The sequence below is a fragment of the Sander vitreus genome, chromosome 10, assembly GCF_031162955.1.
Source record: "Sander vitreus isolate 19-12246 chromosome 10, sanVit1, whole genome shotgun sequence".
Classification (NCBI taxonomy): Eukaryota; Metazoa; Chordata; class Actinopteri; order Perciformes; family Percidae; genus Sander; species Sander vitreus.
This window is the reverse complement of record NC_135864.1, coordinates 14,919,495-14,943,327: the sequence shown is the minus strand read 5'-3', so window position 1 is coordinate 14,943,327 and position 23,833 is coordinate 14,919,495. Positions and strand designations below refer to the sequence as shown.

At 40.1% G+C, this 23,833-nt stretch overlaps 1 protein-coding gene across 3 annotated transcripts; it reads right to left on the bottom strand.

Annotated features, from left to right (window-relative positions):
• Positions 1–172: 172 nt before the first annotated feature.
• On the bottom strand, positions 173–22,367 carry LOC144524302 (uncharacterized). 3 transcript variants are annotated; one of them, XM_078260459.1, is made up of 19 exons: positions 22,278–22,367; positions 20,202–20,293; positions 19,910–20,087; positions 19,186–19,382; positions 18,867–18,970; positions 17,767–17,831; positions 16,391–16,655; positions 14,038–14,231; positions 13,241–13,366; positions 12,902–13,030; positions 10,954–11,076; positions 9,884–10,019; positions 7,983–9,406; positions 6,150–7,019; positions 5,477–5,793; positions 5,184–5,283; positions 3,994–4,603; positions 3,109–3,240; positions 173–2,699 (listed from the first exon to the last, which is right to left on the bottom strand). In XM_078260459.1, the coding sequence occupies exons 3-18, from the start codon at positions 20,069–20,071 to the stop codon at positions 3,122–3,124; spliced, it is 4,941 nt and encodes a 1,646-aa protein (XP_078116585.1). In that variant the 5' UTR covers positions 20,072–20,087; positions 20,202–20,293; positions 22,278–22,367; the 3' UTR covers positions 173–2,699; positions 3,109–3,121. The 3 variants fall into 3 exon arrangements, with proteins under 3 accessions (XP_078116585.1, XP_078116583.1, XP_078116586.1); XM_078260457.1 differs by having other exon boundaries at positions 22,169–22,359; XM_078260460.1 differs by having other exon boundaries at positions 16,391–16,652; positions 22,169–22,359.
• Positions 22,368–23,833: the final 1,466 nt, after the last annotated feature.

Below are 23,833 nucleotides of genomic sequence, written 5' to 3'. Positions count from 1 at the left end.
CGCATTTACAAAAATGTTTAAATGGTTTCAAAACCGTGTCCTGAATACATTTTGACAGTCTGTGATCCACTCAACATCCTCCGGTCTTAACTAATAGTAAAAATAATTCATAATTTCTGCTTTTTTTTAGCTTAACAAATTTGGTATAATGTCATGTAAATTAGGTTTAATGACCAAAAACGTTTTAAAAAGCGTCAAAAGCATCAAAAAAAGGGGACAAAAACGTGGAGAAAAGGGCCCAAAAAAAAGTTCAGTTTCAGTTATGACCCCGAAGGACAACAAGTTCATGGTCAATGGGAAGACAACATACGGGTTAAATAAAATATAAACATAAAAAAAAACACTCCACACTTTTAACAAAAATATGTCCGCCGAAATAATCTCAAGTCATTGAAAGACAGCTCAGCAAGGTTTTAAAATGACAGGTTCACCTTTTTTTAAGTTTTAAAACATGCTCACATGCCAATATGTATAATTAATGGTCACTTTAATAGTTCCCTCTGTCCATAATGGGAACAAAGAGAACCTTTCTTAAAGCAAATTCAGTGTAATTAATCAGCAACAAAACCCAGTCTTGTTTCTGAAGCTAATATAAGGCTACAGTTTTGAATAAACTTTGTGATCTTGTGCCGATATCGACAGAGCTAAACTAAAGAAAAGAGGCAAAATCTCCAGGAGCTATTGTGACTGACCACTACATCACCAAGCTTTGAGACCAAATATTTTGCTGAGACACAAATTCATTTCACTTTACCACCTTCTGGTGTGACCAAACCTACACTCAGACGGCTCAAGTTTCATATTAGCTTCCATTAAACTTTATTTTAACACAGAATGAGGACTGTAGATTTCGTCCCCCTTTCTAACATTAATCAATTATCTTACTTCATTTTTCTAAGAAAAGGATCTCTTGTGGCCAGTATGGATAGGAGAAACAACTACAACAACCAGCAATTTTTTCAATGTACATGTGGACATGTGAGTATAGTATTAAATAGCCCATATTATACTCCTTTTCAGCATCAAATTTGTACTACTAGAATAGGTTTACATGCTTTGTTGTTAAAAAAAACATGTTTATCATATTGCCCAATGCTGCAGTGCCTCCACGTGAAACACTGTCTGAGCTCTTGGCCCTTTTTCTGAAATAGCCTAGTTTGCTTTGATTGGTCAGCTGGCCCACTCTGTTGTGATTGGTCAACCAAATTCAAACAAGCCACTGTGTGGGCTGTGCATGGTCAGGCAGCACCAATGGGCTCTGTGTCAATGGGCACATATGTAAAACTGGGATGGCATTCTCAATTAATTACATCACTAATTGAGGAATTTCAAACGGGAATGTGGGCGAGCCGTTTTTAGGCAGTTGAGAAAAACTGCTGCCTGTGGGAGAGAAAGCTCCATTTGGAGTGAAATGTGTTTTTTTGTATTTATTACATACACAAAAAATATATATAATACAATAAAAGACAGGAATAATAATAAAAAAAGCATAATAGGGGCTCTTTAAGATAGACCTGAAAAAATGTGAACCTCCTGAATCCTTTAAACTTACAAGGTCAAAGCAAGACAAGTGGTGAGATCCTGTTATAGGGCATAATACAAACTGTACATCAACTCCAAACGTATCTACAAAATCTACAGTGTACACACACGTGAGCTACTGTTGTGTATGGCACAGTAACAAATGTGCAAAAACCAAAATCTATCAAAAACAGTCACATCACTCAAATAAATTATATCTGATCAAATACACCAACTGAATTTATCTGTACGCTCTGCTCATAAAATAAAGCTTCAAATGATTAGTTTTTCGTAAGTTCAACCACTGAGTGCTCGTTAGTGTAAGACAGAGAAGCAAAGCAGCAGCAGGAGGAGAGAGGGAGCGCAGTGTGCATCACCATACATGGAGCGGAAACCAAAGCAGGTTAGACTGAGTCATAGACATGTGCTCGCCTCTCTCTCTCTCTCTCCCTCTCTCTCTCCCACACACTCACATATATACAAACAGTAACGTCAAGATGAGGACACACATGTCCATATTCACAGCTAACGTCACACACATGCTCACTATGCTTTCACATAATTTTTGTAAACACCGGCCTTCAACTAAAACACTTACAAGTGCCCATAAAGAAGCCACTTCAAGGATTGAAAAGAAAAAAATCACATTTTCACAACAGGCCTCTCTTGGTTTCACCCTCTGGGAAAACAAGTCACGCTTATCTTGACAGGCACTTGTTTAGAAAAGCATCCTCTAGGCACTGTTTTATTCAAAGTAGGCTGCAGCTAGACCCATAAGTTAATGCAGAGACACTAAAAACTAAACAATCCCTTTGGAAAAGTGGTTGTAAACTTCAAATAAACATCAACAAGCAACACTAAATCACTACCTCTGTACCTAAATATAAAGTGGGTGTAAAGTGACAGCATTGTGATGGCAAAAAACAGCAAAGTATCCACGCAGCAATTAGAGGATAAACTAGTGACCACACAATGGAAGTGTTTATTCTGCAGACCCAGTTACCTGCACATATACAAAAGTCCATGTGTGATAGCAGCCCTTTTTAAACTGGTCCTGTGTTGGTTTGAAGGTCTGAAGTACTTCAGGTTGCTGGTGACTGGAGTGTCCCTGTATGGCTGCTGTCGTCCATCACTGAGGTTTATCGTCAAGCCACAGTGATCAGTTCTTTTCACCAGATCTATAGACAACAACAATGCAAAAACATGCAAATGTAAGAATATATTTTAGGATAGAGTCAAAATCGTTACTAAAATAAAAATAATAGTTTAAGACAATATTTTCACTTGTTTGTGACTATATTTTTTAAACGATATGTCTGGTGAAATCTTTAATTTGCAAAAGACCTAAACCAATAATGGATTGCTCCTATGAGCCACACCGTTGCACTTGGTGACATGTTCCTTGATTATGAACATGGGCACTAGGGCTGCAAGTAATGATTATTTTCTCCGTTTCAAGTCGAAAGTTGGAAAATACAGAGACGAAAACTAACATAATGTTCATTTTGGTCTTTTTCTATTCAGAGCCCTTTCAATTTCTTGAGACTTAAAATCTACACCAGTTTTCTCATCGTCTCTGGAGGTTACCTGTAACTGTGTTTTAATCTGTTTCTTCCTCCTGTCTCGGGTCTTTCGGAGGAACAGGTACGACAGTCGTGCCTAACAGACCTCTTCTCACAATGTAGGGGCACGAGGGACCACTGGGGATGTCGGCAAAACCTACAGGATGGGAAGAGGGGGGAGACAGAGGAATAAGTAAGAGGATTAGGGGAAAGCAGATGAAGGACAGAGTGTGAAAGCACAAAAATAAAGAGCACATAAAGAGAGGAAGCACAGAGAGAAAACATCACTAATAGCAGGAACTTCTGTTTTCTGTACAATACAGGGTCAGAAAGTCACAACCAAGATTCCGATACTCAGAGACTGCACCCATGAACACTATTAATGATACTCAACCAATTTATAATCCAGCATTTGTTTTTGTTATTCCAACTACATTTTCTACCCTCACCTTTTTAAAGTTTTGATGTTCACAGCAGAGCAATACTTTTAATGATGGTGATTGTCAAATAAGTTCATATTGAATCCTCTGCTCTTTTGTTTTGTTTGTCAGAATGGAAATCCAAATATCTCCCGTTAAAAAAGCTATTTGGTTATACAAATTAATTAAGATGTATATGTATGCATGTCATTTTAATATATATGCATCCAGTATTGAGATAGGAAAAAAATATATGCCTTCTAACAACTCCAAAGCTGTTTGAGGACACTTTTGACAAAACAAGACACATATCTTGTTCATTTTCCTTTAAGCACAGTTAGCCAACAGAGGAGCTAGGCTGTAGGGATGATGCTTCTTTTCAAGTACTTTGTATTAATTGTGTGTTTTCGCAATTCTACACAAACCTAAAAATACTCAAGCCCAATGTTTTCCTTTTTTTCACCCCACAAACTTACAGCTAACAAAGTTACCTTTCATGACGACTTCCGGCAGTCCATAGGGTTCATACTCTGTGTCGTCAAAGGCCGCTGACAGCTGTGTCCTGTTACGGCGGATTCTTTCAGCCAGATGGGCCGGGTCAGCCGGGATAGGGAAGGAACCCGAAAACAACATTTTGTCTCCTAACTTTGCTCCCTCACATAACGGGACAGGAGAAACATGAGAGACAGGAGGTGATTCTACTAACTCTTCTTCATCTTTCTCCTCCTCCTCAGTCTGTGTGTACGCACAGTAGAGTTCAGAGGCTGTTGGAGCACTGCGAGGATACAAACTCTCCTCTGTTTGACTGCTGACGCTTTTCATTTCTGCCCTGACATATCTGTCTGAAGAATCGTTGGTTGGGTTTATGTCATTGGTTGCTCTGGAAGCATCTGGTTTGGCCCCAGGATTCCCTGTGCAACACTCAGCTGATTTGGTCCGCTTTGGTCCTGTGACTTTGTGGGAATCTTTGGTGGCATGTGGTTGACCCATTTTCTCAGATGACATTTGAATAACTTCAGTGTCTCTCCCCTCTTTGTGTTGTGTTTGACAGGTATTTGACTGATGTAACAGGTTGATCTCCAGGTTTTCTTTTTCAGATTCCTAAGTCAAGAGAAAAAAACAGAACAATTAGAGGCATAATCCTACATACCATATACAAAAATGTGTGCCCAATACCTGTAAGTCAAAAATGTATTTGTCAGGTCCGTAATTTCCTAATCATTTTATAAGAATTCATTAATATTTTTTATTATTGGAAACCTTGGTTCTCTGAGTGAAGAGACTATCTCTTCACAGTACATATGGAATAAGTAACAGTGTAACTGTTAGTTATACAGGAGAGAAGCCAGTCATTTGAGTTTGCGGCAAAACCATTCAGTGCTCGGTTTTCATTTTGTGACTTTCGATTGAATAGGAAATCCTTGAAAAGGACTATTTTTCCAGTCTTATTTCTTCACTGAAGTTTTCTGTAAAATAGTGTTAAAATCTCTTCTCGTCTTGATCTCGTGAACCCAATCTTGTGTCTGGTCTCGTCTCGTCTCATGAGCTGGGTATCTCGTCCCACCCCTACTTCTAAGCGATATCTACTTAAAATGATCTCTCTATAAAACCCTGATATAAAGAGCCTAAAACACATATGGTGGTCTGGTATGTAAGTGAGTGATGATTAAAAACAAATTACCTTGTCAATTGTGGCAGAGTCCTGATCGTATTCCTGAAGCGCTGCAGTCTTTTCAGAAGGATGGGGGCTCTTTGGTTCAAGGAGGTTGCTGTGCTGAAGCCTTGTGGTAAAACAAGACCAAAAAAGTTAATTCAAAGCTAAACAAAAGACAGAAGCATATACACAGACATACATTAAACTGTACATACATACATACATACATACACTTTACTTATATGCATTTAACACAAGCTTCAAATGTAAGTTATTGCAGTATTTTTCATCGTTCTGTCGCCCTGGTATTAGTGTGTTACCTGGAGAACAACATGCAACCCTGCAGTTTGTTGGAGGGGCAGGAGAGGAATAACTCATCTTCTCTGATGACTGTCACATTACCAGGGCTCTCCTGAACACCGAGGTAAGAAGCCTGAACCTGGCCAGTCTGTTGGTTTGACTGTGACTGTCTGACGGCAGATATCTGGTCCAGGGTCTCACTCAGTTTGTCTGTGTTGGGAAGGAACTGGTCAAATGTTGGTGCTGGTTGGGAGGCCAGTTTCCACATAACAAGCTCTCCGGCCTGCTGCTGGGTCTCCGCGGAGAGAGTCCGTAGCCTCATCTGCAGCTCCTCCACCTGGACAGGAGTGGAAGGACAGACTACATCAAGCAGACGTTCAAAATAAAACTCACTTAGGAAAAACACAAATCGTTTACAAGGAAATGCTGAAACTGGGAACAATTTTATGTTGGTGGAAAATAAATAAGATGAATGTTTTCCTCTTCTGATGTAATATAACACACCTCTATTCAATTCAAAGGAAGGACATGAATTCAGTTTCCCAGTGAAGACTATCAACATCATAAACTCCATTATATATTTAATTTTCCTGTCTATGTTAATTACTTAAACTGTTTTTGTCACCTTTTTTTCATTAAACATATCACATTAGATCAATGTTGTGATATTAAGAGGTAGTACACTGTCACTACCTGTTGCTGTAGGCGGTTGATCTGAAGCTCAGACACTGCCTCCAGCTCTTCTTCAGCCTTTGTAGTCCTCCCATCTTCCCTCCTCTTCACATCCTGCAACAGTGACTGCCGTGCGTCAGTGGTGATGTCATTCGGCACACTGGGTGACCTCTGCTCCACCAAGCAGGACAGAGCAGCATTTCCTGTGTTTTGGCTTTGCTTGGCTGGGTCTTCTTGGTTTTCACAGTCAGTGTGTAATAATGGGGTCCTGGTGTCTGAGACAGTCGAGCCTTCTAGTCTTTGTTTCAGCAGCTGATTCTCCTGTCGGAGAGCGAGTAGTTCTGCAACCACGTCTGCTGTTTCTCCATCTTGACTGCACTCAGTCTCACCCATCACACAAGCAGAGTCATGGTTACTCTGAGTCTTGGGCTGAGCGCCTGGATGCTGTTCCCCTGACCATAGGGCTTCACTGTCTGATTCATCACTATTAGGTGCTGGTCTTTCAGCATCAAATGTCACAATTTCTAGTTGACCTGCATCTCTCTGTGCATCAGAGTCACCGTCGGCCAGAGAGTTTGTAGTAAGGAGGTTGACAGCACACTTATTTTCCTGGTTTGCCTGAAGCCTTGAGATCACCACCAACCTCTCATCTTGTGTCTCTTTTTTTTGTTCTCCATCCTCCACCACTTTGACCGTCATCTCATCTCTTCTTTTCTTCTCCGCTCCCTCTTTTTCAGCCTGGAGTGCCTCCAGCTCTTGCTTGTAGCACTGCACTTCCTCTCCCTGGTTAAGGAGGGCACTCTCCTTCTCTTGCAGCTCAACTAAAAGACCAGAGATGTACTGACTCTGCTTCTCAAAAGCTGTGGTTAGCTGCTTTGTCTGACATGTCACCTGAGAAGAAAATAAAAGGACACACGAATAGAGAACACGTTGAAGATAAACGGGTAATAAGCCACTCCAGCCAGAACTTTACGGTGTTTTAAGAACAGCCACACAGCCCATTTAAAAAGACAAACCTAAGAATGCTCAGGTTTCAGTGTTGACAAGACTCTGTTGAAAAAGTTGTATGCTTCCTTTACTGAGTCAGTTCAAATATTTGCGAATATCTGTTGATTTGGTAACCTCAATCTACAAACCAAAGCTTAATAGGAAGAATTGTGAATGCATGCCTTTAAGTCGCTGCTGTGCATTTAAATTATTTTTACCACTTGTAAATGAGGGCCACACAGAAAGATCAGGTCATCTTATTGGACTCCCAGTGCCATTTACACAAAGAGTTGTATTTGCTTCCATCAGGACGGAAGTTTATTTCCTTAGGTGACAAATATATGAAGTCTTTATTCCATCAATTATTGTTTTTTTTTTAACAATATGTAATTTGGCCTGGACCCCTAGTTTGTGGCTTCTTTTTCTCACTGGTTTCTCAGATGGTTTTGGTGAAAGTTAGGCAATGCCAGTGATGTTGGCACTAACCTGTGTACTGTACTCTTTTTTTGTATTTTGTATTTATTGCTGTACCTTTCTATATGTTTTATTGACTTCTGCACTGAGTGTCTAGCTGCATTCATAAAACAGCTATAGAAAGAATATAGAAAAAAAACATATGTTTAATAAATCTGTTTTAATAACTCATATCTATTCAACAATACCATTCGGCTATCAAAACCAAAGTATCACAGTCAATAAGTGACATAATAAGTTTAACACTTAGATGAAGATGTCTACTTACAATGCAAGTGTTATGATGTAGTATATAACATAGTTTTCTTTGTATCTTATCAATATACAGTACATTGTTTAACTCTGGCTGGACAAACCTAAGTACTAAACTGTATATCACATCACATCACTTACCTGGCTTTGCAGGGCCTCCAGTTTAACCTGGTACTGGTTAGCACGTTCCATCTCTTTTGTATTCTCCTTCTTCAGGCGCTCTACCTCTTTTGCCAAATCTGAGAAGGCTGGCTCAACCTTCTGGAGGTCAGAAAGTGATCTTTTGTGGTCTGACAGGGATGGCCCTTTCAGATAGTTTTGTCTGTCGTCTTCCAGAGATGAGCATTCTGGATCTATCACTGTTCGCTCTTCCTGAATGAGACCTGCTGTGGCCTGAGATACAAGCATGTTGCGTTGGTTGGTGGACTGGCAGAAGAGGAGGTGCTTCTCTGGCGAAGGGAGGAGCTTGTTGTCGCAGCAAACAATGTTGAGCTCATCATTATGGAGTGTCAGGTATGTCAGCGGGCTGTTGGCAACTGAGAGATTTTCTTCTTCCAGTGAGTCTTCTTCTCTACTGCACTTCAGTTCTTCCAATTCAGCTTTGAGTTCTTCCAGTTTCATGCTCAACTCCTCCTTTACATCTATGTCTGTGTTTGTTATTTGGTTTCTCTCCTCTTCCTCTCGCTTTCTCTCTTCTTGTTCTAAAGCCAGCTGGGCTTTCACCTCTGACAGCTGTTTCTTTAGCTGGATATTAAGTTCTATCAATTTACTCTCCCGGTCTTCTAGTGCTTTGTTTTTCTCCTCCTCCTCTCGCTCCTTCCTTTCTATTTTCATCTCTGTCTCCAATGACGCCATGGCCTTCCTCAACCTTTCTGTCTCAGCCCTCTCACTCTCCAGCTGTGCCCTCAATTCCTTTTCTTGCTCGTCCTTATCCACAGCCTGGCTGGCACGTTTGCGGCTGAGTTGTTTGAGCCGGGTCCTGGCTTCTGTCTCGGCCTGTCGTTGGGCTTCTAGGTCCTCAAGTCGTTTTTGCAGTTCTTCGCGTGCATCATTTAGCTCTGAACGCAGTGTGGCATTCTCCCTCTTGAGGTCTTCAGAGGCCTTGAGAGAAGGAGTCTTTTCAGAGGAACCATCCATAGAGGCGTTAGTGGGCGTACTAGCAGCAGAGTGAGAGGAACTAGAGATTACTTGATCAAATGTGGAGTGCTCGTTTGTCCCAGAGCTGTCACTCTCTATCGCCTCATTTCTACTTTTGTTCTCCTCGTTACTTTTTCTTCTGTGTCCCCTTTGTAAACACTCAGAGGATGGGGAGATAAGGTTGCTGATGTCTTCCGAGTCGATGCCTTCTCCCGGCTCTCTGTCAGAGGGGCAAGATGCTGCGACCTCTGCCCTTCTCTTATCCACATCCTCTTCCCTCTTCTGCTCGGCTAGGGTGGTGGTGTTGGGCCCCTTGATGTGAGTTGATGGTCGAGAATGAAGAGAGTAAGAAGTTTGAGGGGAGAAACTCTGTCCAACAGTGCAAAACTGGACAGGTTGTTGAGGGTGTGCTGGGACAGCCTTTTGCTCTGGAGTTAAAAGAAAATAAATACAAACAGCAGATTAAAAGATTAAAGAAGATACAAGTTTTTTTTTTTACTACAGACCACATAGGCATTAAGAAATTATAGGCTGGAGGAAAAGCAGAAAAGACAGAGCTTATCTTTTTATCAAGTGTGCTACTGGAATAGTTTTTGGTATTTTTATTTGACAAAATAGATGTTGTATTATTGACCAGTAAGAGGCAGCACTGGGATAAGAGACTTAAGCGTTAGAGGGGATTTAACACGGCATGTATTGTACAGCATACACGAATGTCAAGTACTCATTATGACTTGTCCACTTAAATAATGAATGTGAAATGTTTCCAATTCTAAGTTTATCAACAGGACGGCATCCACCGACGAACACTGGTTTAAGCCAGTGTCAACAAGTATTTGCACATAATTACCATCTGTACATATCATGATATTTGTCCTCTCTCCCACCCACAGCTCGCTCCTCACCCTGCAGTTCTTTGAGGAGATGAAGGGTGTCGGCTCGTTCCTCTGCCAGTCTCCTCCCCTCCTCCTCCAGACCTCGCTCTCTCTTCCTGCTCTGCTCCAGACTCACTGCCACACCCTCTGCCTCACGCAGGGCTTCCTAATGATAGGGTAAAAAATACAAATAAGGTGGACTGAATCCAGTCAAATGCTCAGATTAGTTGGAGTGCTCAGCTGATCCTTCATTGTCCATAACAATGGTCTGTTTTGAGATTAAATTTTTAAATATGTGTCTGTTGACATTAAAACCTCTACATCAGCCTCTCTACAATATGTCTACCAGAATCCCATGATAAGGCAGATTACTTTAAAACTATATAAGAAGCAGGTATAATTCTGCCGGAAGTTTAAATTTGATTTGCACCTGCCTGGGTAATTGTATTTGTGCAGCAGGACTTCCAGATAAACAATAACTTTGTAAGAGCTTTGTATTGACAGCTATACAGTGTCACAATAGCAACAAACCACAGACAAACAAGTCACAGATAAAGACAGCATTAATGCTGATGATGCAAGCTGGTATACATGTAATGAACTGCCACAAACAAACTGCCACAAACAAACTACTCTGGAGTGTTATATCCTCTGCAGCGTGGCTGTACCAAGCTTCTGCAAATGCTTTACTTGTGTACAAGTTCAGCAGTTCACCATCTAGATTCATAATGATAGTAATAGTACAGTTGGGCTTTTTTTGAGTACAGTAGAATGAAGGTTCATTCCTTGCCATAGGAACAGGGGAGGCAATTTAAGAAATTAATATCAGACAACTCATCTTTTTAGCTCTGTGAAATGATACACCCACATCTATACCTTTATTAAAACATAATAATGCAGCTGGATGATTGAAGAAGCCACAAGTTACTTATAATTAATTTACAGTTTACTTATTATAAAAATCATGGACTGACATATTGCACATTAAGATGCTGTTTAAAAATGTATGGAGTTCATTTTATACCCACAGCTAATGAATAATTAAATAAAGTGAGACACTGACTCACTAGACTCTGGGTGTGTGTCTATGTGTGTGTTACCGTCAGCTTGGCTTGTGTCTGTGCCTCTTTCTTCTGGCTCTCCTGCAGCTGCCCCTCCGTCCACTTTAGTTTTTCTTTCAGTGTGTCCAACTCTTTGTCCAACGCCTGCTTCTGTAGAGACAGCTGATAGAGGATATTATGACTCAGTAGCTAATAAAAACAGGGAAAATGAAATCAAAGAAGATTAGAGGGAAAGGATATAAGAAAAAGACAAGCAAAACAACAAAGAAGAAATAAAGAAATTAATGGATGTTGTTGTAGGAGCAGGAATCAGGACCAGTGAAGGGGAAGCAGGAGAGCAATCAGTGATCAATAGCGAGCATAAGCTGTGTCTAATGTCTAACTCTCTGGGGAAAGTGATGAAGACTAAACAAGCTGATCGGCTTCCCACCAGTGCTCATATCAAATTCTCATGTCATGGTACATGTGAACAGTGTTAAAGGTAGCGTTATTGTGGAGTGCTGCTGTATAAGATTACTGATCCAATTTTAGTAATCACATTACATTTACTAAACCAACAAATGGGTTACTTTATTCAGCCTTTTTGGATTCATTATTCTTGTGTCTTATGCTACCTTCATGTCACGTTGGAAAAAGCAACATGTACAGTCAGTGCACATTAAATAGCAGACAAGGTGGCAGTTCAACGCTGTAGGCTTTGACTTCTAAAGTTATACTTTAGAGAAGGTTTTTACTGTGGTCATTAAGTACAGACAACTTCTGCCACTAATATGGACTTTGTTCTACAATATTCATTGACCCAATAATTCCAATTATGCCGAGAACAGTACATTTAGTGATTGAAGTTCATGTCATATTATGTAATCAGTTTAACTACTTTTCTCAGGAAGTAGTTCATTACTGTTTTTTTTGTGTTTTGTCATTTGTGTGCAACTTTAAAAACTGTGAACACAAATTCCACAAAGAGCTGTGTAAATGTGTCACTTGGATCACAAACTGTGCCTCTTTTGTGTGTTTTGTGTGTCTCTCTGTAGCGTTATCAGATATAACAAGATAACATCTGTGTGGTTTACAAAAGGCTTACAGTAAGGTAAAAAGGGACACTGCGGGTAGAATGAATGCTCACTTTTAACACCATGTCTAAAAAGCATAGGTTTTTTTTCCAAGAGGTTTTTGTCAAGAGGCTCACGCTTGTGCTGAGATTAAACTTTGTGTTATTGTTTTTCTGATACAAAAATAAATACCACAGCATTCCTTCAGGTAAAGGGTATTGAAAAAGAAACAAAAATTACAACATTTACACTTCAAGCGCAAACACATTCCTCAATATCTACATTCATGCAACTTGCCTCAACACACCATCATACAAATCTTCATCTACCATCATCCGCATCCTGCAGCCATGCCTTTACACCTCCCTTACTATGAACTGTTGACTATTTCTCACACACAAGTTATGAGTTTGTTTCACGCTTCTATAACTAAAGCATTCTGCACCTTCAAACGTAGTCACACGGTCATTACCTTCGCAGCTCAACCTTTCCACTGGGGAGAAACCAAGAGGAGAGGACGAAGCAGAGAGGACGAAGCAGAGAGAACAGCGGGTGGGGGGGGGGAAACAGAAACACAGAGGGCAAGAGAGTGAAACAGAGAGTGAGAGAAAACAACAAGGGAAAAAAGCAAGCGTGGGAGACGAAGCAAGATAAGTTTATTGACCTTTGGATTAAATAATACAAGTCCCAGGAGAAAGAGAGAGGGAGACAGGACATAGAAAGCAGGAAAGAGAAACAGGAAAACGCTGAAAAAACTGATCAGACATATGAACCAAAATATAAACAATATGTACATTTCAGTGCCCAGTTTCCAGTGTTGATACAGATCTGAAAAGGCTTTATCTTGGTAAATGTGTTTGTATGAAAAAGCATATTAGAAGGCTAGTTTGCCTTGTTCATGTGTATGAGTTTGTGCACCTTGTGTGTATATTTACCTTGTCAGCCTGGGCCTGCAGGGCATTGTGGAGCGTCCTGGCCTGCTGGAGCTCCTGGTTGAGCTTATTCACTTCCTGCTGATGCTGCTTCTCCAGACACTGCCTCTCCTTCTGAAGCTCCGTCAAATCCTGGAGGCAACACACACACCAAAATCTGAGTCACTATCTTCAACTGTAAAGTGGAAAAAATTTACTTTTTTCTAAGAGTGGAACGAAACAAAAAGCAAGCTGGAGACAAATCTGAAAATGTCTCTCGCTTCCTTTAGCCGTTTCTCCAAATCGCTTCTTTTAATTATCTCAGTCTGTCATCTGTCCATATTACCCATTCGTCCATCTCACCCTCTGATGTTGTTTCTCCATCTCCTTAGAGCGTTGTTGGTGTTGCAGTCGGCTGCTCTCTGCATTTTGCCTCTGACACTTCAGCTCCTCTTGTAGCTGCTTCAGCCTTTGCTCAGATCCTGATGCCTGCCACACAAACATGTTCTCTTTAATATTGACAATAAGACAACTTTGGGCTTAGATCGTGTACACAGCTAAATATATTGCAATTACTGTCATGCATTCAATTATTCTAAAGTGTACATGTAAATGGTCAAATTTGTTTCTTTGTATATGTAAGTCACTTCTCTAAACCTATTTTATCGACTTGCTTTTAAGTGGTGTTATATTGTTTTCACTTTGTTTTTATCTTGTGATGCTTGATTAGGGTTCTGCATTTGACATTCTGAAATCAGGAAAGCACCAACACTTTGAGAGCTTAGCCTAGTTACTCTTAAACAAGACAATGGGAGAATTGGCAGTCTCTCCTCGGCACTGTACATTGTTTGCCAAAAGGTTAGATTTCACAAAATATTAGCTAGATTGTTGTACACCTAAGAATAGAACAAAGGCACTGTTTTTCCAGCAACAACCTTTATAAAGTGCCCGATAATAACTGATTGTGTAACAAGTAAAATGTTCCCAACATGTTTGTTATTTTCAGAAAAGTCAAAGAGAAATGTTTTGACAAATGAGGGCAACACCCATTATGTCACAAAAACAATAGGGCTTATGGGAAATACAGAACATTAACACAATGTGTTTTCAGTAGTAGTAGCACCGCCAGTTGTATCAGCTGTGATAGTAGGTGTTTTTACCCGTTCTCTCTCCTGGGCCATGCCTGTGTGGGCCAGGCTGAGTTCGTCGCGGGCTTTCTGAAGGCTAAGCTCCCTGGCCGTGAGCTCCTTTTTGCTTTGCACCATTTCGTTCTGAATAGACTTCAACATCCCGGCCTTCGCACACAGCTCCTCCTCCAGAGCAGCTACACGACTCCGCACTTCTGATAAAGATGCTGGTGGATGGACCAAAACACACAGAGACATGTTGGTTATTAAGCTCATCAACTCACCTAAACACCTTTTAAGTACAAACGCAAGACAATTTTAAAAACAGAAATGAAAATTTCAACGTTTGAAACCAATGTGGGACTTAAGGGTGGACTAAGAAAAAGAACAGGAAATCAATACTTACAGGGATATAAAGTTGCATTAAGATTAGTAGATACAATGTTGATGAACATATTGCAACTTTGGTTGTAAATCTGTGTCTGTGTATTCATCTCAAAGTGGGTGTGTTGCACAGACAGTCTTCTCTCTCTCTCTCTCTCTCTCTCTCTCTCTCTCTCTCTCTCTCTCTCTATATATATATATATATATATATATATATATATATATATATATATATATATAATATTTGAGGAAATTAGAGTTGTAAAAATATTAGAATCCTAGAGTAGGAAGGATTTTACTTTAAATGGGGGAAGGGTGAATGAGTGGGTGGAGAGCGACAGAGAGAAACCAGGGGATAGGAAATACTGGGAAAACACATATTTTAACTGAGCATCAACATTATCAGCAAGAATACCCTAATTTCTTACAACTGACCACCAACAGTCAACGACACACAGTTCGGGTCTTCACAAATGAGGTCAATCCATACAGACTGGCTCACTGACGACCACAGCGGTTTTAACTCTGGATGATACTTTCACAGAGCCTGCGAGTGTCAGGCTGCTGGTTTCCAAAGCCAGGGATGAAATCAATGTCTGTCCGATATGTTGCCCTGTATCTTTTTTTCTGTTCCTTTAATAATACAACACTGTTAAACCTTTCAAGTGAAGAGCTGCTACACACTGAAGCATCTATAAATATTACCGTTATCACCATCTTCACTTGCCTATAAAGAAAAAATCAACAATCTACTAATACACATGTATGTATTTTACAGTTTTTTCCAGCTGTTGTGAATGTTTAGTATATATTTGTATATTATAATCACAATTTGTTGTACTACTAAGAACCCAATGTTGTTTTCTACAATTTTTACATTTACCAAATACAACCCCATTAAGAAGCAAATCTGAATAAAATCCAGCAGCATATACTGTACATGTGTGACTTCAATGATGTGGAGAGGAACATGATACAAAACACAGCAGCAATAGCCAACAAAAAAAGCACACCTAATGTAAGCACTGCACCGTCCCTCCCACTCTGTATCCCAGCAGCTAAAAGGATGTATTGTTTCAGATTGAACGGTCCCCTTCCTCCTCTGAACAAACACACACAGAGTGGAGCAGAGAGAAAGAGGAGTGTTGTATCACAATTATAAGTGTACTAAGAGCCACTGTACATCATGAAGCTGGCCTAAGAGCAAATACAGGAGTCTGTGGCTGAGCCAGTGAGTTCTACACAACCTCTTACGTAACAAGTACTGTTGAGGTGCCTCTGTCTCTCTGATCTGATGTGTGTGTGTGTGTGTGTGTGTGTGTGTGTGTGTGTGTGTGTGTGCTCAGCCTCGACACAAAGCAGGGGAGAGGCTGCAGCATGATGATAAATACTTTTTAGCCCTGGGGCCTGTTTAATACCGGGTTTCAGTAACCATCCCTAAATAGAATGATTTTTCCATAGTTTTTTTTAATCTTGTTTTTATTTATTTACTGCTGCTGCACTGGTTGCCACCAACGTAATTCCGTTGTGTCCATACAACGATAATAAAGTATATTCACTTTTATTCATGGCGTTTCAGGCAGTCTTTTACGATGGGTTCAGCGTGCATGTTCATATCACGATGGCAATGAAAATATGATTTATCGGTCAGCACTAAAATCAAGGGATTGTATCATAAAGCAAGACTACCAAGTTTAATGGATAACGGCAGAACTTCTTTTTACTTTAGTCCATGCTGGGTCCAGAGGCCTGTACTACGAATCAAGATCAACATGCCCTGGATTTCTTTCAGTAACCCGGCTTCGCTAACCTAACAACCGCGGTCCCGCATAAGCTGTGTCACCACGGTGGTTAACAACTAGTTCAGTCAACCCAGGGTTTCCCAATCCAGCGACGCCTGCATTCACATAAAAGGGGCGGTGTTTGCACAGCACGACCAATCGCAAAACATGTACCAGCCAGTCGTGCCATATTACCATGTTGACCATTTGATGTCACTCACTGTCTGTCTCTGTCCTGTGATCCTTCTCCTTCCCATAAACCCTCTGCTCCTGCTGGCCTTTACTGATGACATCAGCGCAGAGCGTCTGGGGAGCAGAGGGAGACAGTCTCCTGGCTGCTGGCCTCGAGTCATCCCGTTCCCACGGAAATGCAGACAAGGGAGTGGAGAAGGTATCTGATTGGTCGGACGGATGGCGGTGGGGTGTGTTGTTGTGTTGTTGTCGTGGTAACGAGGCTGTGCCTACTTCAGAGAACTGGAGCTGCTGCTGAAGCGAGGACAGCAGAAAGGATAAAGCAAAAAAGAGGGTGTGAGCCTTAACAGGATGTCAAACAAAAAACAACATTAGCAGAATTTACAAAACAGGGCTTTAGGGCTCAAGCTCATTCACTTTGACTTAAACAGCATTTTACCGAAGAATGACTCATTGCTGTTATGTTCTTGATGCTTCCTAAGTATAAATTTGACTCTGTACAGCCTCACCACATATTTGTGATTATGACAAACACTTTCTGAACAAAGGAAAGAGTGTGGAAGGCGAGAGATAAATCACAGATCAGGTGTGAAGAGTAAACTGCCACAATAGTTAAACAAACGCATTACAGTCTAATGGAGTTTAGCAGTGCACAAGTAGGAAAAACCTGTTTTAAAAGGATAATTCTGGTGATATTCTATATTTTTCTTATTGTAAACAAATCCCATGAAAACACCAAAGCCTGCAATAATCTGATGCTCCTACCAAAATACTGTCTCTGTAGCCAAAGCCTTATATAGCGTATACCTCTGTTCCACAGACTTCCATTGTTGTCCAAAACAATCAATGAGTACTTAGTGACTATGTTCCTTCATTATGATGAACATGGATGGGCACTGTAGGTTATTTTGAGTCAAACCCACATATGCAATCCTGCTACCTAAATACTCACTAGTGCACCAAATCCAGAGCTGAAAATAGTCCATAACAAATACACAATTTACTCCTGTTTGAGCATAATTTGCTCAAAACTACAATGCACAGCTGTTTTTAGATATTACTGAGCTTTTTCCCCCCAAGAATTTGTGACATGTTTAAAGATTGATGTCTTCAATAGAAACAAATGAGCTGAACCACAGACATGTTAGGAAGGTCATAAAGCCTGGCTAAAGAAAATGCACGTTGCTGTTAATAAAGGAGCAATGAAAACAGATAATAAGTAGTTAGTTAATTAGTGGAGGAAATAATTAAAGAAAATACAACAGAAAGACAAAAGGAAGTTCTGTTTAACTGACATGAAGTAAGCCAATTCCTACAGGTAGAGAACTGCAGCTTTAAGCTAAAACCCACATTGGTCTTGAACTAGCCTATGCATAGCTCAGCATAAAAACGTGCTGGTACTTACTCGGATGTGAAGCGCCCGGCTCTGTCCTTCATCTCTATGCCCTGGCCTCTCCTGCTTTCTACTCCCTACAGGGCAAAAACACAGCATATGGATTAGATTTGGTACCTAAAGCCAATGACCAAAGCTGAACAGAACCAACAGCAGAAAAAAAAAATGGTTTACTGACATAAGAGGAAAGAGAATATATAACAAGAGTCCTTAGAGAGTGAAGGGTTGGGAAAGGACAGTAGCTGAGGGAGTTTATTTATAACTGTTCATCTGGGAGTCATGCTGTTTTTCCGTTTAATTTTCCAAACTATACAGTAGGGCTGCCCCCTGAAAGTCGAATATTCGAATCATCAGTCGGTGACCCCTCAGTCGACTGAAAGTCTTCAAGTTGAGCAGTGGGTTTTTAGTTGTCTTTCAGAGGAGCGCTGTTCTCTGGGGTGAAATCAATTCACTACGTCAAGTCATCCCTTCTGCTCGGTGAAGATGTCAACGACGAGGACAAGCAGCTGGACCCAGGGTGAGTCTGAGTGAGACGGAGGCAGCTGCCTGGACTCGGGAGAGAGGCCTTGCCCGGTCAGGCTCTGAATAATGTTATCTTTTGCCTTCTTCTTAGAAGCTCACAGCAACTTAATATGATATAGTCTCTGGCTTTCGTTTGATTTAGTATCGACAAAAAATGTAATTAGCGTAGTGCAAGCTATTTTATTGGGTTAGCTAAATGCTCTCAATTTAAATTGGGCTTTTATTGTGAAGGGTAAAAACAGAAAAGGTGAAGCTGTAGCATTATGTGCTGTCGTTATCATATGGGAGTTAATAAAAGTGTGCTTTTCTCTATGTTTTTTTTTTTTTTTTTTACCTATAGAGGTTAGCACGCATTAGCTTGGAGGGCTAACTTGGCGCGTTTACTTTATTACGTGAACAACTTTGTCACGCTGAATGTCTGAATACCTGAATAAAAAGGAACAAATTGTTGAATATTCGTATTGAACAGCCTAATCCAATTTGACTGACAAATTCTGAGTCGGGTACAGCCCTATTATACAGTAATTAAATGAAAAGAAGAAACCACCAGAGAGAATAAACACAGGAGTCATGAAGTTACAGGACTGTACCATTGTGTTCCCAGGGTGAGGTTGTATTCCAGCAGGGTGTAGAAAACAGAGTGGTATCTGCCGATCTGCTGCTATTCTGCAGATTCTCCAGCTCTGCCTCCAGCCTGCCAGAGAGAGAGAGAGAGAGAGAGAGAGAGAAGAAGAAATAAGAAACCGATGGAAAGAGTTCAGTGGCGTTAAGGAAACTGATTACAGTTTCATGACATCTAAAAATCAACCAAAACCCATATGTTGCAAAGGTATCAGGAAAAACAATAAAAAAAAACTACAATGGGTCATTTTCATTGGAGTCCATGAATGTCATTCCACTGGTCCTTACCTTTTGATTTCCTGGGTGAGTTTGTTGTTGAGGGCGCGAGCAGCATCTCGCTGGCCCTCCAAAGAGCATACTTGGGCCTGCTTGGTCTGGAGCTCCTGGGTCAGGCGGTCACTGCTGGTCACTGCTGCCTTGGTCTCCTGTCGAACACTCTGGAGCTCTCTTTGCACACACTGGAGCTCCCCACGGACCTCCTCATACTTGGCAGGGGAGGAAGAAAAGGAGAGGGAAAAGTACATATTTTAGGATTATAAAAAAAAAAAAAATGGAAATAACAAATCCTGTCAGAGATGATTGACTATGCCAATGTATGGCAGGATTATACATGTAATCTAATATTTATACAACATATTTACAACTGCATTGCTCATTGTTTTTGAATGAAGAAAAAAAACATATAGGTTGCACCAAATATGATGATAGTGTTGTATTTAAGATACTTGGATACACTTGTACCTGGATACTTGTACTTGGATATGGTTCTCAGGGCACACTTCAGTACTATGCATCATAACATTTTATTAGGCACAATCAACCAGACTTTAACTTCACCTAGCTTGATAAGGATATTTATTTAAAAGTAAACTTTGATATGCCATCATCCATACGCAATATCGCATACTTAATCGGTAACAATTGTGTCTATATTTGTCATACTAATTTATTTTGTGGGGAACAGCCCCATTTACAGTAAGTGTTAGCCAAAAAGCAACATGGCTGCGTGTACCTTCACAGTCTGTTTTTCAAGGCTTGTATTGATGTTGTCCAGTTGCAGCTGTTTCTGCTTGTTCTCTCTGGACAGTCGCTCCTGATGGACCTGCAACTCCTTCACCTTTTGCAGGACCCGTCCAGATAGCCCCACCGTCCAGTCCTCCTCAGCCCAGCTCATCTCTCTTTGCCTGGGCCTGACAGGGTGGGAATATAATATCAGCACAAAAACTGGCAACTTGGTTTCTGAGGACTTGGGATGGCCATTTGTGTTCAAATGCATGCATCCATGAGACAACCTGTTAGCTGACCTGTCCTATTACTGCTTGACAGATCCAGAATCAGGAAGTTCCTGGAGCCATGGGAGTCAGTAGCTGGAGTAAAGAAACCAGCAACACACAGTCTGAAACAAAGAGGAAGTACAGGCCTGTTAAGTAAAATGCAGGTAGCTTTTGTTTCAATCATAAGTGCCTCTGGCTGTGTGTCCTGTCTTGAATATGTTATGTTGCTAAGGCTTTAATCCTTCAGGGAGACGCTGGTTGTCACTGCTGGGCAGCTGTGACTCAGTGTTTTCCAACACAGACTGCCTGCAATGTTCCAAGAGCACTTCAAGTTAAAAATGAAATCACTTTTCTCAAACAACAGTTACATACTCACATAAAAACTACAACCTTTTCTAAAATTACATAATTACACAATTGCATGTGAATGCAATTGTTTTAGTTAATAGTTAGATCTTTAAAAACTGCATTTACTAGCACTATATATATATATATATATGTTAACACCAACAAATGGACACAAACACAAGCAGAGTTAAAACAGAGTGTTGGAATGAAGAAAAGCCTGATTTTGACATGCATGCACTCTAGCCTCAAGGCTAATAACACCATAACACCAGCCAGATAGTTTCTCTGTCATAGCTCACAGGTTGGGTCACTGTGTTTACCCATTTCTGAAAACAAGAGCGGCAGAAATACTCAACTAAACTGGCAGATCTATTAGTGAAATAGGCACGTCAATATGACACCTAAATGGCTACAAACACTATACAATAACACTTGTGTACAGGGACGTGAAATCCTCATATTAAAGAAGATAATACCAGAGAATAGTACTGAATAATTGACTTCAATCAATTATGAAAGTTATAGATAATTCATTTTCTGTCATCAACTATTCTTTCTGCTCTAGACTAGTTTCATGAGATTTAAATATATTGATAAAATAAAACATATTTGACTTTGTCAGGGTCAGAATAAAAAGTAAACAATAGTAAAGCTAGGCTTTTTTCCATTGTTGTCACAAGTGTTTTCACGGTCCACTTACGGTACTTATCAAGATAGAGACAGGCAAGTGTTACCATGACCTAGTGGACACTATGTACCTCCAACATCCCTTGTTGAATTCTGGCAGGTCATCCCCCTGCTATCTCCCCATGTTTCCTGTTAATCTATAAATAAATAATTTGCCCAAATATACTATACTATATATGTAGATTAGTATTTAATATCTGACCTCAGAGATATTAGAAAATAGGCACTAAAACTAGCTAAATGAATCATATAAAAATATACAGTATATATATATATATATATATAAACAAATAATGACTACCCATCTTTGTCTTGAATCTATAAAGATGTATGTTTGTCACCCTAGCTCTGGTATCTAAGAGAGAAACTAGATAATAATAATAATAATAATAATAATAATAATAATAATAATAACAACAACAACAACAACAACAACAAAGTACAGCACCTTCAAAAACTGAGTTTACAAAGTGCTTTGATAGACAAAGCAAGGCAAAAGCAGGCTATCCAGAGGTCAATATAACAACAGAGAGCTAAACAGTGTGGCCCAACAATAGCAAGACAACATTTGGGTAAATAAAAACAATAAGACAAAAGACGCAAAACATAGTAAAATTAGAGAGAAGAAAAACATTTAAAACATAAACACATGACAATTAACGTTAATTATCCCTTCTTACTAAATGTTAATTAACTAATGTATAAGAGCAGGTTTAGTTTAGATATCCAGAGGTTGGACCCTGGCCTGTGCTGTATCACGAGGTTCAAACAGAATAACGTTAACTGACAACTTGCAAAAACTTTCAATTTAACGTCCATCATGAACACCGCCACCGAGTTAGCCAGAACCGCACCATGACCCGGTTGAGCCAGACCTTTGGTGCTTTGTCCATCAGCGGTCAGTGACTGACAACTAACCTAGCACTGATGCTACAAGCTAACCCCACACTGAAGCTACTTACCATTCCCTTTAGAGTTAACGTTTCAAAGGGCGCCAGCCTCCAAGGAGGCGCAGAGCCGTGACGCTGCTCTGATATCAACAGCCCCCAGTTCTTCAACAGAACAACTGACCTTAACTGACAGTTTTCATATCTTCTTAGACAAGGAGCAGCGCGTCCAGTTCGGCTGACAAGCCAACAGTCGTTGTGGCACGAGGCGGGGTGGGGGTTAATGACGTAGCAGGGGAATGTTTTGGGAAAAGTCCTCGCGGCGGCGTGAACCTCTGATGACCTCTAGCGACAATACCTCACTACAAATCTGTGAAACATCAATCATTTTTAGTTGTCACATGAAATCGTACAATTCCAGCGAAATTTAATATTTGACAGAGAACAAGACGGAAGAGAGGTATTTACAATAAAGTATCTGATTACTCTCTGCATTGGCATTAGCCTACATATTCATATTGGCTATAATTTCCGTTCCCTTGTTTCCGACAAGGCGACATTTCCAACTTGGCAGAGCTGGCAAAGTTGCTGTCATGAGAAAAAAACTATTAGCCTAACTCATGGTCCACTTATCATTTTTGTCAGCCTTGGTGTCCTCTGGAAAAACTAACTCATACACGTTTTATGATAGTGTAATTTGATTTATTGTAATTTTCTTTGGTAATATGGAAATAGGCGCTACTTTTGAACTGACATTAAGGCAGGTCTGCTTTATTAGGCTGCCAGAAATTGAAAGAAGTGACAAACTACTTTAAAGACTTCCTTTGCTGACACTGTGCTACATGTTATGCTTAATCAAATAAACACACGTCAAATGTTGAGCTATTAAATGCTGGAGAGTGGACACAAATAGTGGGAGGAAAGGGGGCTTCATAGGTACCTAGCAGCTAATTTCCCCCAGGGGTTAATTCAAAGTAATCCCTTCATGTTTTCACCAAAGGTGGCATTTTTCCTACCAGGTTACATATCCAAAGACACATTTCACACAGAAATATGAGATTTGCATCCAGTAAAGCAGGTTTTAATTACTTAGTTCAACTAGTGTTCATTCTAAAACAAATTGGACTTGGTTTTTGATCCCATTGAGATTTTGGGGGCATAAACAAAATTTGATTGCCCCTACCAAAACCCCAAAAGTGCTAATGACAGAAACACTTTTGCCAATAGAAATGTGGTATATGATTTTAAAAGTACTGTATACAAAATTTTACATAAAATACAACAAAATAGTATTTAAAACAAATGGTTCTGGAGCACCATTAGCATTACACCTTGTGCTTCACTAAAATGTAAATTTTAAATGTTTTTTCAAGGACAAAGTGCTTGCGGTAAACAGGACATTATCTGAGCAAGTATTGAGTGTGGAGTCCCGCAGGGTTCTCTTGTCTTTTGAATGTATATGAATTATTTTAAGACATGAAATAGGTTTCTTCTTGTCTAAAATGGATTACATCAAGTGGCCTTTAAAAGGTGGTTTGTAAGCTCAGCGACTCTGTATATGTGTTTGACTGGTGTCATGTTTTCGTGGTGTGTTGTTTGTTGGATGTTGGAGGACCACCATGGAAATACTCCTTGAGACATTTATCGTGTTATTTTTTCTGATGATTGTAGCTACTGTGCAGAACTCTAGTAATTTTAATCATCCATTACATTCAATTAATCAGTAAACATTGCTTGATC